Genomic DNA, 18,877 nt, shown 5'->3' on the forward strand with positions numbered 1-18,877 from the left:
TTTTCCCATTCTTTTAGTGATACATCAGTGTCTCTTGACCCTCATGGCTCAGCAGCTAACCACACAGAGACTACTCCAAGAGTTAGTGGCCTGATGCATTCCCTGCAGCAGTCCATCCAGATCCCTGTATAGATTTTGAAGGGTGAAAACCAGAGAACCACCAGGATAATGTCCTTAGGTTTAGCCCGATATTAAATCCATTGGTTGGCACAGTGGTTCCACAGCGGAGTAATACCGTCCCTATCTAATTTCAAGTCAGCAACTCAGCTTAGACAATAGAACAGTAGAGCACTAAACAAATCCCAAATACATCGAGAGGCAGTGGAACTACAGAGCCCAGAATACACACTAGACCAGAACAAAATACAGTTATGGAACTAGAGATCCCACAATACAAAACAAAGTACAAACTATCTAGAAGGGAATGCATATAGTTAGAAAGTTAACTAGGCTCCATCAAGTTCAACCCCAGGGGATAGTGGGGACATGAATCCCAGGCTCAGATTTCTACACATTTTCATAAGCATTATTGTCATTTACTTTTAAGAATTCATTTAAGCCCTTTTTTAAAACTTTCCACTGTTCCTGCTGTGACCACGTTTGGAGGAAGTCTATTGCACAGATTCACAGTTCTTACAGTAAAGAAGCTTTGACACCTTTTTCTTCTCCAGTCGGAGGCAGCGCCCCCTTGTCTTTTGAGAGCATTTTACATGGAACAGTTTTTCACCGTATGTTTGTATGGCCCATTTATATATTTGCATAGTTTAATTATGTCCCCCCTTAGATGTCTCTTCTCAAGACTAAATCAATTTTATTATTTTAATCTTTCTAAGACCCTCCATGCCCCTTATCAGTTTAGTCGCTCTCCTATGTACTTTTTCCAGCTCCAGGGCTTTTTTTCTATGGACTGGTGCCCAGAACTGAACTGCATATTTATAAAGTGGTAATATTACATCCCTGCCCCGCGAGTCCATGCTTCGTTTAATGTATGACAATATCCTGGTGGCCTTAGAAGCAGCTGATTGACATTGTGTGCTGTTATTTAATTTATGATCTACAAGGACACCCAAATCCTTCTTTACAAGTGACTCTCCCACTGTTACATCCCCTAGGACATATGATGCACGGAGATTATTATTACTACCCAGTTGCAGAACTTTGTAATGTTAAGAACTAGGGGACACATGGAAGGAATTATGACCGTAGCATCAGAATACACTCTAATGATGCCAGTTTTGGACAAGACCACAGAAATTGACACCACCTATAGCAGTCACGTTTCCCGTGTTGTATCAATGGCTTTTGGTACTCAGCTACCCCCAGGTCTGAATTCCATAACAGATGCAAAGTTATGCAAATGAGCCTGGGTATTACTAACCAGATGCATAACTTTACATTTATCCACATTGAACCTCATTTGCCAAGTTGATGCCCAATCACTCAGAGTGTTCAATTCAGCTTGTAGTTTATGGACATCTTCCATAGACTGCATAGTGCTAACAGAGCTGAGCCCCGCCCACGCTAGTTGATACTAGTCGTGACGTCAGTGGGCCGGCGGTAAACAGTGAGAAGGCCGCGGCGCTACTGGAGCGCCGCTGCCTTCTCAAACAGCTGATCGGTGGGGGTCCCAGGTGTCGGACCCCCGCCGATCAGAAGCTGATGATGTATCCAGAGGATAGATCATCAGTTAAAACAAAGTGCAGAACCCCTTTAAAGTTACTTTTATTCAACCAGCAAGTAATTTTTTGACGGGAAATTACATCAGTGTCTCCCAAAAGATAATAAGACGATGTACAAGAGGCATTATTGTGGGGGAAAAAACATTTCTCAGCTTTTATTTACATTTGAGCAAAAAGTGTCCAGTCCAAAATTATTCATACCCTTCTCAATAATCAATAGAAAAGCCTTTATTGGCTATTACAGCAATCAGACGCTTCCTATAATTGCAGACCAGCTTTTTGCATGTCTCCACAGGTATTTTTGCCCATTCATCTTTAGCAATGAGCTCCAGATCTTTCAGGTCGGAGGGTCTTCTTGCCATCACCCTGATCTTTAGCTCTCTCCACGGATTCTCAATTGGATTCCAGTCTGGACTCTGGCTGGGCCACTCCAAAACGTTAATGTTGTTGTCTGTTTCTTCACCACTTTTGCTGTGTGTTTTGGGTCATTGTGATGCTGAAATGTCCACTGGTGCCCAAGGCCAAGTTTCTCTGCAGACGGCCTGATGTTGTCGTTGAGAATCCTCATGTATCGCTCTTTTTTCATGGTGCCGTTTACTGTGATTAGGTTCCCTGGTCCATTGGCTGAAAAACACCCCCAAAGCATTAGGTTCCCACCACCATGTCTGACAGTGGGGATGGTGTTCTTTGGGTTGAAGGCTTCTCCTTTTTTATGCCAACTGGACACTTTTTGCTCAAATGTAAATAAAAGCTGATAAATGTTTTTTCCCCCCACAATAATGCCTCTTGTACATCGTCTTATTTTCTTTTGGGAGACACCTATGTCATTTCCCGTCAAAAAATTACTTGCTGGTTGAATAAAAGTAACTTTAAGTCAAAATTTGCCAGGGGTATGAATAATTATGGGCAGCACTGTATCTGCATATGAAAAAATTGTGCAACAAATTATGCTGGAGGGATGGAAAGAGGCAAGGGGGCAAAGGAATCAGAAATAATATGGGTATGTGCTCTCGGGAAGGGAAGTGGTTCCTTAACCTTAGCATATGATTCTGTCAAGGTAATTGTGAAGGCATTGCCAACATGGTCAAACAGTGAGCACGGGGAGGGTGTTTGTAATACACAGAAGTATCTGCTCCTGGCAGTTAACCCATTCCTGATAACCTGATCACGGTGGGGGTGGGAGCTATGTAACTTGGATTTGTAGGGCCAATTAGACGGTTGCCAGGACTGGCATATAGGACCTCAGGATGCAGAACAATGAAACTTGAAAGGCGATTTCCGGGAAACACTTAGAATTGGTCATACTACAATAGTGAATAGAATATGTTTTATTTACCTACAGAAATTTTTATTTCTCTTTTATTCATTTGTGTCAGCCGATTTTGCAAACCTGACAACAGGAAGTTAAATCATATTGGTTGCCGTTCGCCATATGGCTTTTCAGGTATTAGTAGTATCATTTTATCAACTTGCTCACTTAATAACAAAGTTACAACTTTAAGCTGATAACCAATATGGCTGTTCCTCCAGTTGTCATGCAACGGAGAAGGAGAATGTTAATATCTCTGTACGTAATGAAAGCATAATTACCAAACTCTGGCTGCTGCTCTGAACTTTGGTTCAGTAATATTTGGACAATTTAGTGTTTTGGGTGAAAATTCCTTTTTAAATATTATAGTCCTTGTATTGGAAAAAAACTTCTACTTAAAAATCATACTTAATAACTGTATTTTTAAAGACACCCTTTTGAGCAAGAAGAAATATGGCTGATAAGTGGCTGCGTCTGATAGTCCGTAGTCAGGGTGGTCCGGCAGTGCCAGGTTCCTGGACCTCCGCCCTTGAGATCAGATGTTTATGGATATATGATAAGTATCTTTAGTGGGAATACCCTTTATTTTTTTTTATAATTTATTTTTTTTATTAAATATTCTTTATTTTTATATGCACATTTATACAATTATTCATACAACTCGTGTACAATTTCCTCTTTTCTTTATACATTAAACGGTTAATTGCAGTTTATCTTACCCTGTTCCTCCCGCCCTACCTGTTGCTTTGTCCATTCCTGGGGGTGAACGAAAGAGTGACCAACGGAAATAAAAATAAAAAATTAAATATATATATATTTTTTTTTTTCACCTGCTCCCCGCCATTCTGTTTCGGCACCCTGGCTCAGGTCGAGAATCTTCCAGTCCTTACACAGAGTATGGATGGGAATAAGAGTGCCACTCCAACAAGTGACGTGTCCCCAAGTGGCACATTACTGCTGGGTCACGTCCTGCTCAGGGACACATCAGAGCTGAAGCCAGTCATTGGTTGCAGCAGCACATGTGATCCTGTCTGTACACCGAAAGACTGACAAAGGTGCTAGACCAGAGTAGCGGGGAGCAAGCGAGCAGTGCCATAATCCTGGAAATACTCCTTTAAGCCTCCCTATATTCCTCTGCTGTAATTAGGACTCCGTTCCCTGCACACCCATAGCGATCCCATTGACTAAGGTTCCATAGGGAGAGTTTTCTCCGTGTGGAGAGGGGGGGGCAATGTATACAGATGGTTTCCAAAGCTGGAATCCATGATATATCACAGAGATAATGAGTAATAATATCTTGCATTTTTTCCTTGGCAGATATTCAGGAATTTTATGAAGTCACGTTGCTCAGCTCCCACATTGACTATGAGGAGAAGATCTCTGAACTGAACCACGTAGCTGAATTGTGGGAGAAAAACAATTCTGTATCTGACGGAGCCGAGAGCCTCCAGAAAGCCTCCGAGGTAATGAACCAGTCACACGTCAATGAGCTCCCCCCAAACACACACAAATGTAATACTGTCCACTGTAATTACAGTGTATGTAGACTGTCAGCAGAACAGTGAGTGCAGCTCTGGAGTATACAGTAATACAGGATGTAATTCAGGATCAGTACAGGATAAGTAATGTAATGTATGTACACAGTGACTCCACCAGCAGAATAGTGAGTGCAGCTCTGGAGTAGAATACAGGATGTAACTCACGGTCAGTAAGGGATAATGATGTATGTAACACAGTGACTCCACCAGCAGAATAGTGAGTGCAGCTCTGGAATGTAATGCAGGATGTAACTCAGGATCAGTACAGGATAAGTAATGTAATGTATGTACACAGTGACTTCACCAGCAGAATAGTGAGTGCAGCTCTGAAGTATAATACAGGATGTAACTCAGGATCAGTACAGGATAAGTAATGTAATGTATGTGCACAGTGACTGCACCAGCAGAATAGTGAGTGCAGCTCTGGAGTATAATACAGGATGTAACTCAGGATCAGAACAGGATAAGTAATGTAATGTATGTACACAGTGACTGCACCAGCAGAATAGTGAGTGCAGCTCTGGAGTGTAATACAGGATGTAACTCAGGATCAGTACAGGATAAGTAATGTAATGAATGTACACAGTGACTGCACCAGCAGAATAATGAGTGCAGCTCTGGAGTATAATACAGGATGTAACTGAGGATCAGTACAGTCTAAGTAATGTAATGTATGTACACAGTGACTGCACCAGCAGAATAGTGAGTGCAGCTCTGGAGTATAATACAGGATGTAACTCAGGATCAGTACAGGATAAGTAATGTAATGAATGTACACAGTGACTGCACCAGCAGAATAATGAGTGCAGCTCTGGAGTATAATACAGGATGTAACTGAGGATCAGTACAGTCTAAGTAATGTAATGTATGTACACAGTGACTGCACCAGCAGAATAGTGAGTGCAGCTCTGGAGTATAATACAGGATGTAACTCAGGATCAGTACAGGATAAGTAATGTAATGTATGTACACAGTGACTGCACCAGCAGAATAGTGAGTGCAGCTCTGGAGTATAATACAGGATGTAACTCAGGATCAGTACAGGATAAGTAATGTATGTACACAGTGACTCCACCAGCAGAATAGTGAGTGCAGCTCTGGAGTATAATACAGGATGTAACTCAGGATCAGTACAGGATAAGTAATGTAATGTATGTACTAGGGTTGTTGCGGGTATCGAAATTTCGATACCCAATCGATACTTTTGTCCCGGTATCGATACGATACCGGGATTTCCGTTTTTTCGATACTGGGCTGCGCTTCTGCGCAGTCTAGTATCTCTGAACATGAGCGCGCTGCTATCGGCGCGCTCATGTTCTCTCTCAGCAGCACGGGGAGAAGGAAGCAGTCCTCCCTCCCCCTGTGCTGCTGCCGCTGCCACCAATGAGAAGAGAGGGGCGGAGGAGGGGCGGCAATGAGAAGAGAGGGGCGGAGGAGGGGCGGCAATGAGAAGAGAGGGGCGGAGGAGGGGCGGCAATGAGAAGAGAGGGGGTGGAGGAGGGGCGGCAATGAGAAGAGAGGGGGTGGAGGAGGGGCGGCAATGAGAAGAGAGGGGGTGGAGGAGGGGCGGCAATGAGAAGAGAGGGGCGGAGGAGGGGCGGGCGCACTGCGCCACCAATGATAGGATTACTATCGGAGCGATGGGAGGAGACATCAGCTTCACTAGTGGGCGTTCCTTTTCCCTGCGCTGCGATTGGACAGCGCTACAGCCAGGGAGAAGGAACGCCCACTAGTGAAGCTGATGTCTCCTCCCATCGCTCCGATAGTAATCAGCAGCATGTGGAGCAGGAGAGGAGACAGTAATGGGGCACTGCGGGCGAACGGAGCGGCGCCCAGGACTAAATGGTGAGTGCTGAGACATCGCTGGGCGCCGCTCTGTGTGGCCTAATAGTGAAAGTCTGGACTCATATACAGTAGTCAGTCTTTAACACATACAGGAGGCGGGTGCCGGCAGCAGAATCGCATTGCCGGCACCCTGCCCCTGACAGGGAGCTGCGATCAGCGGCAGTTAACTGCCGCTGATCTGCTAGTACCCGCCTCCTGTATAAAGGGGTAAAATCATTGGTGGTGCAGTGTGCCCCCCCCCCTCAATCCCCCCATCCCATTAAAATCATTGGTGGCACAGTGCGCCGGCCCCTCTCAACCCTCCAGTATTAAAATCATTGGTGGCAGTGGCCACAGGGACCTCTCCACTCCCCCTCATTGGTGGTGCAGTGGCAGCTTCTGATCGGAGCCCCAGCTGTGTAAGCCTGGGGCTCCGATCGGTTACCATGGCAGCCAGGACGCTACAGAAGCCCTGGTTGCCATGGTAACATCCCTGATGCTGTGTGCACAAAGCACAGAGCAGCAGGGACAGTGTGGAGTCCTATTCACCCTGATAGAGATCTATCAGGGTGAATAGGAAAAGGGATGAAAGATCCCAGGTTCTAGCCCCTAAGGGGGGAAATAGTTATTAAATAAAAAGTGAAAAAAAAAACAACACTAAAATATGAAGTATAAATCACCCCCCTTTTCCCAATTTCACATATAAAATATAAAAATAAACATATTACATCGCCACGTCAGAAAAGTCCAAACTATTAAAATATAAAAAAAAAATCTAGGTGGTGAATGCCGGAACAGAAAAAATAAAATAAAAACTGCGCGATTCGCCATTTTTAAAAATGAGGAATGCACGTGGCTTTTTTTGTTTATTTTTTTCGCGTGGTATCGAATGGTATCGAGTATCGCAATACTTTTTCATGGTATCGAAACCGAATCAAAAATTTGGTATCGCAACAACTCTAGTATGTACACAGTGACTCCACCATCAGAACAGTGAGTGCAGCTCTGGAGTATAATACAGGAGTGGATATAGAGCGATCATACTAGCAAAGTGTGTCTAATTGCAGATTGCCACAATAGTGTCAGCCCTAAGGGGTGGCAACACTGTCAACTAAACTGTTGCCCTTAGTGTGTGGGCTAGACAGTGGTAGCTCTCTGCATCCTTTTTTGACACAAGTACTTTACAAGTGTGACTTTGTGAATAGGATACGCCATGGTGCACAAATGAAATTGAAACACTCGCGTCTATGTTAACCTAAGGACGAGTTGGACGCTAAACACCAACCTGTGACCCCCACAGGATAAATGTGAATACATATATGGAATAAACATCCCCATGCACTTTGTAATCCACAGATATCAATATGCCAATAATGGTTGCAGCCAGCAACCAGCAGTAACAATAATTACCTCACATTCCATTGGTAACTGAAAATTTTAATTGTGTTCTTTTTTTTTCCATTCATTTCTTATATGTCTTTCTGTAGTTAAATAATAAAGATAAGATTTTAACTATTAGTTAGGGACCCCTACAGGGATTTATGGTCCTACAGACCATTAGAATATAATTAAATAAATAGCCCGAGGGTCTCTAAAAGGGACCTTGTTGATAACGTAATACAGGATGTAACTCAGGATCAGTACAGGATAAGTAATGTATGTACACAGTGACTCCACCAGCAGAATAGTGAGTGCAGCTCTGGAGTATAATACAGGATGTAACTCAGGATCAGTACAGGATAAGTAATGTATGTACACAGTGACTCCACCAGCAGAATAGTGAGTGCAGCTCTGGAGTATAATACAGGATGTAACTCAGGATCAGTACAGGATAAGTAATGTAATGTATGTACACAGTGACTGTACCTGCAGAATAGTGAGTGCAGCTCTGGAGTATAATACAGGATGTAACTCAGGATCAGTACAGGATAAGTAATGTAATGTATGTGCAAAGTGACTGCACCAGCAGAATAGTGAGTGCAGCTCTGGAGTATAATACAGGATGTAACTCAGGATCAGAACAGGATAAGTAATGTAATGTATGTACACAGTGACTGCACCAGCAGAATAGTGAGTGCAGCTCTGGAGTGTAATACAGGATGTAACTCAGGATCAGTACAGGATAAGTAATGTAATGTATGTACACAGTGACTTCACCAGCAGAATAGTGAGTGCAGCTCTGAAGTATAATACAGGATGTAACTCAGGATCAGTACAGGATAAGTAATGTAATGTATGTACACAGTGACTTCACCAGCAGAATAGTGAGTGCAGCGCTGGAGTATAATACAGGATGTATCTCAGGATCAGTACAGGATAAGTAATGTATGTACACAGTGACTCCACCAGCAGAATAGTGAGTGCAGCTCTGGAGTATAATACAGGATGTAACTCAGGATCAGTACAGGATAAGTAATGTATGTACACAGTGACTCCACCAGCAGAATAGTGAGTGCAGCTCTGGAGTATAATACAGGATGTAACTCAGGATCAGTACAGGATAAGTAATGTAATGTATGTACACAGTGACTCCACCAGAAGAATAGTGAGTGCAGCTCTGGAGTATAATACAGGATGTAACTCAGGATCAGTACAGGATAAGTAATGTAATGTATGTACACAGTGACTCCACCAGAAGAATAGTGAGTGCAGCTCTGGAGTATAATACAGGATGTAACTCAGGATCAGTACAGGATAAATAATGTAATGTATGTACACAGTGACTGTACCTGCAGAATAGTGAGTGCAGCTCTGGAGTATAATACAGGATGTAACTCAGGATCAGTACAGCATAAGTAATGTAATGTATGTGCACAGTGACTGCACCAGCAGAATAGTGAGTGCAGCTCTGGAGTATAATACAGGATGTAACTCAGGATCAGAACAGGATAAGTAATGTAATGTATGTACACAGTGACTGCACCAGCAGAATAGTGAGTGCAGCTCTGGAGTGTAATACAGGATGTAACTGAGGATCAGTACAGGATAAGTAATGTAATGTATGTACACAGTGACTTCACCAGCAGAATAGTGAGTGCAGCTCTGGAGTATAATACAGGATGTAACTCAGGATCAGTACAGGATAAGTAATGTAATGTATGTGCACAGTGACTGCACCAGCAGAATAGTGAGTGCAGCTCTGGAGTATAATACAGGATGTAACTCAGGATCAGAACAGGATAAGTAATGTAATGTATGTACACAGTGACTGCACCAGCAGAATAGTGAGTGCAGCTCTGGAGTGTAATACAGGATGTAACTCAGGATCAGTACAGGATAAGTAATGTAATGAATGTACACAGTGATTCCACCAGCAGAATAGTGAGTGCAGCTCTGGAGTATAATACAGGATGTAACCCAGGATCAGTACAGGATAAGTAATGTAATGTATGTACACAGTGACTTCACCAGCAGAATAGTGAGTGCAGCTCTGAAGTATAATACAGGATGTAACTCAGGATCAGTACAGGATAAGTAATGTAATGTATGTACACAGTGACTGCACCAGCAGAATAGTGAGTGCAGCTCTGGAGTATAATACAGGATGTAACTCAGGATCAGTACAGGATAAGTAATGTATGTACACAGTGACTGCACCAGCAGAATAGTGAGTGCAGCTCTGGAGTATAATACAGGATGTAACTGAGGATCAGTACAGGATAAGTAATGTATGTACACAGTGACTGCACCAGCAGAATAGTGAGTGCAGCTCTGGAGTATAATACAGGATGTAACTCAGGATCAGAACAGGATAAGTAATGTAATGTATGTACACAGTGACTGCACCAGCAGAATAGTGAGTGCAGCTCTGGAGTGTAATACAGGATGTAACTCAGGATCAGTACAGGATAAGTAATGTATGTACACAGTGACTGCACCAGCAGAATAATGAGTGCAGCTCTGGAGTATAATACAGGATGTAACTGAGGATCAGTACAGTCTAAGTAATGTAATGTATGTACACAGTGACTGCACCAGCAGAATAGTGAGTGCAGCTCTGGAGTATAATACAGGATGTAACTCAGGATCAGTACAGGATAAGTAATGTAATGTATGTACACAGTGACTGCACCAGCAGAATAGTGAGTGCAGCTCTGGAGTATAATACAGGATGTAACTCAGGATCAGTACAGGATAAGTAATGTAATGAATGTACACAGTGACTGCACCAGCAGAATAATGAGTGCAGCTCTGGAGTATAATACAGGATGTAACTGAGGATCAGTACAGTCTAAGTAATGTAATGTATGTACACAGTGACTGCACCAGCAGAATAGTGAGTGCAGCTCTGGAGTATAATACAGGATGTAACTCAGGATCAGTACAGGATAAGTAATGTAATGTATGTACACAGTGACTCCACCATCAGAACAGTGAGTGCAGCTCTGGAGTATAATACAGGAGTGGATATAGAGCGATCATACTAGCAAAGTGTGTCTAATTGCAGATTGCCACAATAGTGTCAGCCCTAAGGGGTGGCAACACTGTCAACTAAACTGTTGCCCTTAGTGTGTGGGCTAGACAGTGGTAGCTCTCTGCATCCTTTTTTGACACAAGTACTTTACAAGTGTGACTTTGTGAATAGGATACGCCATGGTGCACAAATGAAATTGAAACACTCGCGTCTATGTTAACCTAAGGACGAGTTGGACGCTAAACACCAACCTGTGACCCCCACAGGATAAATGTGAATACATATATGGAATAAACATCCCCATGCACTTTGTAATCCACAGACATCAATATGCCAATAATGGTTGCAGCCAGCAACCAGCAGTAACAATAATTACCTCACATTCCATTGGTAACTGAAAATTTTAATTGTGTTCTTTTTTTTTCCATTCATTTCTTATATGTCTTTCTGTAGTTAAATAATAAAGATAAGATTTTAACTATTAATTAGGGACCCCTACAGGGATTTATGGTCCTACAGACCATTAGAATATAATTAAATAAATAGCCCGAGGGTCTCTAAAAGGGACCTTGTTGATAACGTAATACAGGATGTAACTCAGGATCAGTAAAGGATAAGTAATGTATGTACACAGTGACTCCACCAGCAGAATAGTGAGTGCAGCTCTGGAGTATAATACAGGATGTAACTCAGGATCAGTACAGGATAAGTAATGTATGTACACAGTGACTCCACCAGCAGAATAGTGAGTGCAGCTCTGGAGTATAATACAGGATGTAACTCAGGATCAGTACAGGATAAGTAATGTATGTACACAGTGACTCCACCAGCAGAATAGTGAGTGCAGCTCTGGAGTATAATACAGGATGTAACTCAGGATCAGTACAGGATAAGTAATGTAATGTATGTACACAGTGACTGTACCTGCAGAATAGTGAGTGCAGCTCTGGAGTATAATACAGGATGTAACTCAGGATCAGTACAGGATAAGTAATGTATGTACACAGTGACTCCACCAGCAGAATAGTGAGTGCAGCTCTGGAGTATAATACAGGAGGTAACTCAGGATCAGTACAGGATAAGTAATGTAATGTATGTACACAGTGACTGTACCTGCAGAATAGTGAGTGCAGCTCTGGAGTATAATACAGGATGTAGCTCACGGTTAGTACAGGATAAGTAATGTAATTACAAGTTATAATAGTAAGGTTAGTTTCACAGTAGCGCTAAAATGATCTGGCAGGCTGTTGCGGCAGAAGAACAGTCTGCTGGAGTTCATCATATCCGGCATAGCTGGATATTTCCTTTTCCGTTGACTATAGTGGGACCCGGTGGAGATCCGGCCTGTTTTCAGCAGTGGTGTCGGGATTCAGACGGAGAAAAACCGCTGCTTGCTGTTATAGTCAATGAGCCCCTGCTGGATGCGATGAACACTGACGGGATCATTCTAGTGCTGGTGTGAATATGATGTTTATGAGAAGTAGCTAATCACAGCACCGACTTAACACATACCACCCAACTCTGTAAATGAACAAAGAGGGACACACCGGCGACGGCTCTCTGCTTCATTATGGCAACTGTCTCTGCTTCCTATGGACGCAGGGACAGAGCGGGACATACCTCCCCCGTACCGGGACAGCAGGACAGCCACTGAAGTCCGGGACGGTTGGGAGGTATGACACATTTACTTTAATTTTTTTTCTAGATTACAGTGTTCATATTTCAGATAATTTTGGTTTTACACTCTCCATTACTTACAGAGTTTTCCAGTAATGATGGGATACATACCAGTATATCTAATAAATAACGCTGAGTGTATGTGTGCATGTCCGCTATTTGCAATCACGAAATTTGGCACACAGGTACATCAGGTGTCCGATAAGGTTTTAGACCGGGTCTCAGCTCTCTAGCACGTACCGTTCCTGAGATATTCCAAAAAAATGCAAATATAGCACCATCACATGACCTACATTAGCCAACAGAAGCCTGCAGGTCTTTCGTCTCATATCCCAACTTCCATACACACGGTCACATGACCCTTATCAGCCAATAGAAGCCAATGGGGTAACATATGGAGATGTCCGCCGGCGCCATATTCTTTTACAGTGTGAAGAACTTTGACCTATGACACATCCATCAGGTGGTACAGAACAGCCAACTGAGACGTTTCAGCCCATGGACAGACCCCCTACCTTATAAATAAACCTGACCTGGCCGCCATTTTACATTCAGTCTTTTGCCAGTGTAGGGAGAGGTTGCTGTGTGGAGCAGGGACAGGCTGTTAGGGACACCAAACGCTAGCTAATAGGGCCACAAAAGTCCTTTTAAGGACTGGTATATGTGTGCTATCGATAGGTGTGATACACAGAGGGGTGCGATATACTTATAATATACTTTCTAACATAGAAAGCATATTATAGTGCATTTGTATTGTGCAGCAGTTGTGTGCGGTTCTGCTGAGATACCGCAGGTATATAGAGGGACAAACGCTATTGGAACAAATAATTTCTACTGGTGTGATATACCAGTTGCCCCCCAAAAAAACTGATTGAAGCGGGGTGTTATATACACTGCTCAAAAAAATAAAGGGAACACTTAAACAACACAATGTAACTCCAAGTCAATCACACTTCTGTGAAATCAAACTGTCCACTTAGGAAGCAACACTGAGTGACAATCAATTTCACATGCTGTTGTGCAAATGGGATAGACAACAGGTGGAAATTATAGGCAATTAGCAAGACACCCCCAATAAAGGAGTGGTTCTGCAGGTGGTGACCACAGACCACTTCTCAGTTCCTATGCTTCCTGGCTGATGTTTTGGTCACTTTTGAATGCTGGCGGTGCTTTCACTCTAGTGGTAGCATGAGACGGAGTCTACAACCCACACAAGTGGCTCAGGTAGTGCAGCTTATCCAGGATGGCACATCAATGCGAGCTGTGGCAAGAAGGTTTGCTGTGTCTGTCAGCGTAGTGTCCAGAGCATGGAGGCGCTACCAGGAGACAGGCCAGTACATCAGGAGACGTGGAGGAGGCCGTAGGAGGGCAACAACCCAGCAGCAGGACCTCTACCTCCGCCTTTGTGCAAGGAGGAACAGGAGGAGCACTGCCAGAGCCCTGCAAAATGACCTCCAGCAGGCCACAAATGTGCATGTGTCTGCTCAAACGGTCAGAAACAGACTCCATGAGGGTGATATGAGGGCCCGACGTCCACAGGTGGGGGTTGCGCTTACAGCCCAACACCGTGCAGGACGTTTGGCATTTGCCAGAAAACACCAAGATTGGCAAATTCGCCACTGGCGCCCTGTGCTCTTCACAGATGAAAGCAGTTTCACACTGAGCACATGTGACAGACGTGACAGAGTCTGGAGACGCCGTGGAGAACATTCTGCTGCCTGCAACATCCTCCAGCATGACCGGTTTGGCAATGGGTCAGTAATGGTGTGGGGTGGCATTTCTTTGGAGGGCCGCACAGCCCTCCATGTGCTCGCCAGAGGTAGCCTGACTGCCATTAGGTAATGAGATGAGATCCTCAGACCCCTTGTGAGACCATACAGTCATGTGAAAAAATTAGGACACCCTTTGAAAGCATGTGGTTTTTTGTAACATTTTTAATAAATGGTTATTTCATCTCCGTTTCAACAATACAGAGAGATTAAAGTAATCCAACTAAACAAAGAAAACTGAAGAAAAGTCTTTTCAAGATCTTCTGTAAATGTCATTCTACAAAAATGCCTATTCTAACTGAGGAAAAAGATAGGACACCCTCACATGTATTCCCTCTTAAATTGGCTCAGATCTCACACAGGTATATCACACCAGGTGCACATAATTAGTAGATCGTTACTCTGCATGTTGAATGAGGCTTGCCCTATTTAAACCTCAGACATTTAGTTTGGTGTGCTCCTGACTGTTGAAGTGAGAGTGAGCACCATGGTGAGAGCAAAAGAGCTGTCAGAGGACTTCAGAAAAAAGATTGTAGCAGCCTATGAGTCTGGGAAGGGATTTAAAAAGATCTCAAAAGATTTTGAAATCAGCCATTCCACTGTCCGGAAGATAGTCTACAAGTGGAGGGCTTTCAAAACAACTGCCAACATGCCCAGGACTGGTCGCCCCAGCAAGTTCACCCCAAGAGCAGACCGCAAGATGCTAAAAGAGGTCTCCAAAAACCCTAAAGTGTCATCTCGAGAACTACAGCAGGCTCTGGCTACTGTTGATGTAGAAGTACATGCCTCTACAATCAGAAAGAGACTGTACAAGTTTAACTTGCATGGGAGGTGTGCAAGGAGGAAACCTTTGCTTTCCAAGAGAAACATCGAGGCCAGACTGACATTTGCCAGAGATAAAGTTGACAAAGACCAGGACTTCTGGAATAATGTTCTTTGGACAGATGAGTCCAAAATTGAATTATTTGGACACAACAGCAGAGGACATGTTTGGCGTAAACCAAACACAGTATTCCAAGAAAAGAACCTCATACCAACTGTGAAGCATGGAGGTGGAAGTGTCATGGTTTGGGGCTGCTTTGCTGCAGCAGGACCTGGTCAGCTCACCATCATAGAATCCACGATGAATTCTACTGTGTATCAGAAGGTGCTTGAAGAACATGTGAGACCATCAGTTAGAAAATTAAAGCTGAAGCGGAACTGGACCATGCAACATGACAATGACCCAAAACATACTAGTAAATCAACCAAAGATTGGCTGAAAAAGAAGAAATGGAGAGTCCTGGAATGGCCAAGTCAAAGTCCAGATTTGAATCCCATTGAGATGCTGTGGGGTGACTTGAAAAGGGCTGTACGTGCAAGAAACCCCTCAAACATCTCACAGCTGAAAAAGTTCTGCATTGAGGAGTGGGGTAAAATTTCCTCAGACCGATGTCGAAGACTGGTAGATGGCTACAAGAACCGTCTCACTGCAGTTATTTCAGCCAAAGGAGGTAACACTCGCTATTAGGGGCAAGGGTGTCCTATCTTTTTCCTCAGTTAGAATAGGCATTTTTGTAGAATGACATTTACAGAAGATCTTGAAAAGACTTTTCTTCAGTTTTCTTTGTTTAGTCGGATTACTTTAATCTCTCTGTATTGTTGAAACGGAGATGAAATAACCATTTATTAAAAATGTTACAAAAAACCACATGCTTTCAAAGGGTGTCCTAATTTTTTCACATGACTGTATGCTGGTGTGGTTGGCCCTGAGTTCCTCCTAATGGAAGACAATTCTAGACCTCATGTGGCTGGAGTGTGTCAGCAGTTCCTGCAAGACGAAGGCATTGATGCTATGGACTGGCCCGCCCGTTCCCCAGAACTGAATCTAATTGAGCACATATGGGACATCATGTCTCGCTCTATCCACCAACGTCACGTTGCACCACAGACTGTCCAGGAGTTGGCAGATGCTTTAGTCCAGGTCTGGGAGGAGATCCCTCAGGAGACCGTCCGCCACCTCATCAGGAGCATGCACAGGCGTTGTAGGGAGGTCATACGGGCACGTGGAGGCCACACACACTACTGAGCCTCATTTTGACTTGTTTTAAGGACATTACATCAAAGTTGGATCAGCCTGTAGTGTGTTTTTCCACTTTAATTTTGAGTGACTCCAAATCCAGACCTCCATGGGTTGAAAAATTAGATTTCCATTTTTTTATTTTTGTGTGATTTTGTCAGCACATTTAACTATGTAAAGAACAAAGTATTTCAGAAGAATATTTAATTAATTCAGATCTAGGATGTGTTATTTTTGTGTTCCCTTTATTTTTTTGAGCAGTGTATTATTAACATACTTTCTATATAGTGCATTTGGGTAGTGCAGCATTTGTTTGCAGTTTTGCAGCGTTACCTCAGCTACAGATAGTGACAAACGACATTGGAATAAATAATTTCTACTGGTGTGATATACCAGTTCACCCCCCAAAAAACTGATTGAAGCAGGGGTGTTATATACCTTCTTCCACAAATACTGCTCTTCTATAGGGTCTTTTGTCACAGGGTCATTTTGAATATGACAGGCAGAGGAAGAGGCAGGCCATTGCGCAGGGGTGGTAGGGGTCGGGCAGGTGCAGCAGGCCGGAGCCTAAGTGGTAAGTTGCAGAAGGTGCGTGTGATTACGTCAAAGGACGCACCAGACTTGGTTGAGTGGCTCACTCAGCCTTCTGCTTCTGCACCCTCCTCATCCTCTCTATCTGCACTCTCTTCACTCTCTGCTGTGTGCACCCCCAAAGACACCACCACCACCACCACCACCATATCCCCTCCGCTCGAGTCAGAGGAATTATTTTTACATCCATTCCCAGCCCTTACCGATGTGCAGCCATTCTTGGCATCGGATCAGGAAGAGGAGGTAGCAACGGCTGCCACCCAGCGGTCTAACGACAGTACCCAGATCAGTCCAAGAAAGGGTGGTCCCTGCTGTTGCTGCCTACTCCGAGATCTCTAATGTCAGTAGTGGTGAAGGGGACGATAATGATGTGTCTATGGACGTCACGTGGGTGCCCACAAGAGAGGAGGAGGGGAGTTCAGAGGGAGAGATGGAGCAGCAGATAGGGAAGAGAAGGAGGAGAAGCAGGCAGAACTTAGAGTGCACATGAGGCAAAAAGAAGACTGCAAATCTATCTGGAGAGAGCCATCCACCATGCACGGTCACATCTTGCGCTCCCAGGACGTTGTGGTGTTTTTTTAACATGTCCGCTGCTGACAATAGTGTTGCCATCTGCAGCCTGTGCTTAAGTCGCGGTAAGCCCAACACTCACCTAGGGACGACCGCCTTAAGAAGGCACCTGGCCTCCCATCACCGAGCCCAGTGGGAGCAACATCGTCAGAACCCACAAAGCCACACTCCTGGTGCTCCATGTCCTGCCTCTTCTCCTTCCCCTTCTCCTCCCATTTGTCCTCCACTCCACTTTCCACCGTGCTGTCATCGCGTTCATCTGTCAAAAGGCAGGCTTCCATGGTCCAAATGTTCGAGTGAAAAAAGATGATGACGCCGGATAACCCTCTTGCCCAACGGCTGACCGCCGGCTTGTCGGAACTGCTAGCCCGCCAACTACTGCCATATAAATTGGTTGACTCGAAGGCCTTTAGAAAATTTGTGGCCATTGGCACACCGCAATGGAAGGTCCTCGGAAGGAAATATTTCTCCCAGAAGGGCATCCCAGAGCTATTTGGCCATGTTCAGCGGCAAGTGAATGTATCTATGGCACACAGTGACGGTGCCAAGATACATCTCACCACAGACACGTGTTCTAGCAAACACGGGCATGGAAGGTACATAACTTTTACTGCCCACTGGGTGAACCTTCTGACGGCCGTCAAGCATCCCGTGGCACCCGTGTGGATTCGGTGTTACCGCCATAGATTGCATGCAGGCCTGCCTCTTCTTCACCTCCTCCTACTCCATCTTCCGTCTCCTCCTCGTCAATGCGCCGCCTGTTACGCCACAGCTCCAGCCACATAATCACTTGTTCTTTTCTGTCAGGTGAATGCCTAATTTTTGGGGCCTGTACTCCAGTGGCCTACAGTAAAGATTTTATCTAGTGAGCGCCTAATGTACCTCCAGCCACATCAAATTAATCACTAGTTCTATTCTGTCAGGTTAATGCCTAATGTTTGGTGCTTATACTGGCCTACAGTAAAATTTTTATCCAATGACCGCCTAATGTACCTCCAGCCACAAAATCACTAGTTCTTTTCTGTCAGGTGAATGCCTAATGTGTGGGGCCTGTACTCTAGTGGCTTACAATAAAAATGTTATCCAGTGACCGCCTAATGTACCGCAAGCCACATAATCACAAGTTCTTTTATGTCAGATGAATGCCTAATTTTTAGGGCCCATACTCCCGTGGCCTAAAATAAAAAATTTCTAGGCTCCAGCAGGGCACATTTTTGAGAGTTTCCCTTTAAGATGCCTAAAAATGGCCCCTGATTAAAATACATATTTTTTGTGGGAATTTTTGCCATTGTTACCCCTCTGGTATGTCACTGTCCATGTTGTGGGACTATTTGTGTACTTCTAGTAAGTATTTGGTGACTGCAAATATGACATGAAGCTTTTTAAGGTTCTCCTGCCATTAAAGTGAATGGGGCCCGCCGCGAACGCGCGTTCGCGAAAAGTACCG

The 18,877-nt window shown here is 44.1% G+C and overlaps 1 protein-coding gene across 1 annotated transcript in view; it reads left to right on the top strand.

The window, feature by feature from the left end:
- DLG2 (discs large MAGUK scaffold protein 2) overlaps positions 1 to 18,877 on the top strand; it is a 1,330,756-nt gene that overhangs the window by 217,791 nt on the left and 1,094,088 nt on the right. The window contains exon 3 of the mRNA XM_040426389.1: positions 4,306 to 4,451. Within this exon, the coding sequence (XP_040282323.1) occupies positions 4,306 to 4,451 (146 nt within the window). The remainder of the gene's footprint in view (positions 1 to 4,305; positions 4,452 to 18,877) is intronic.

This window comes from Bufo bufo, chromosome 3 (genome assembly GCF_905171765.1).
Source record: "Bufo bufo chromosome 3, aBufBuf1.1, whole genome shotgun sequence".
Classification (NCBI taxonomy): Eukaryota; Metazoa; Chordata; class Amphibia; order Anura; family Bufonidae; genus Bufo; species Bufo bufo.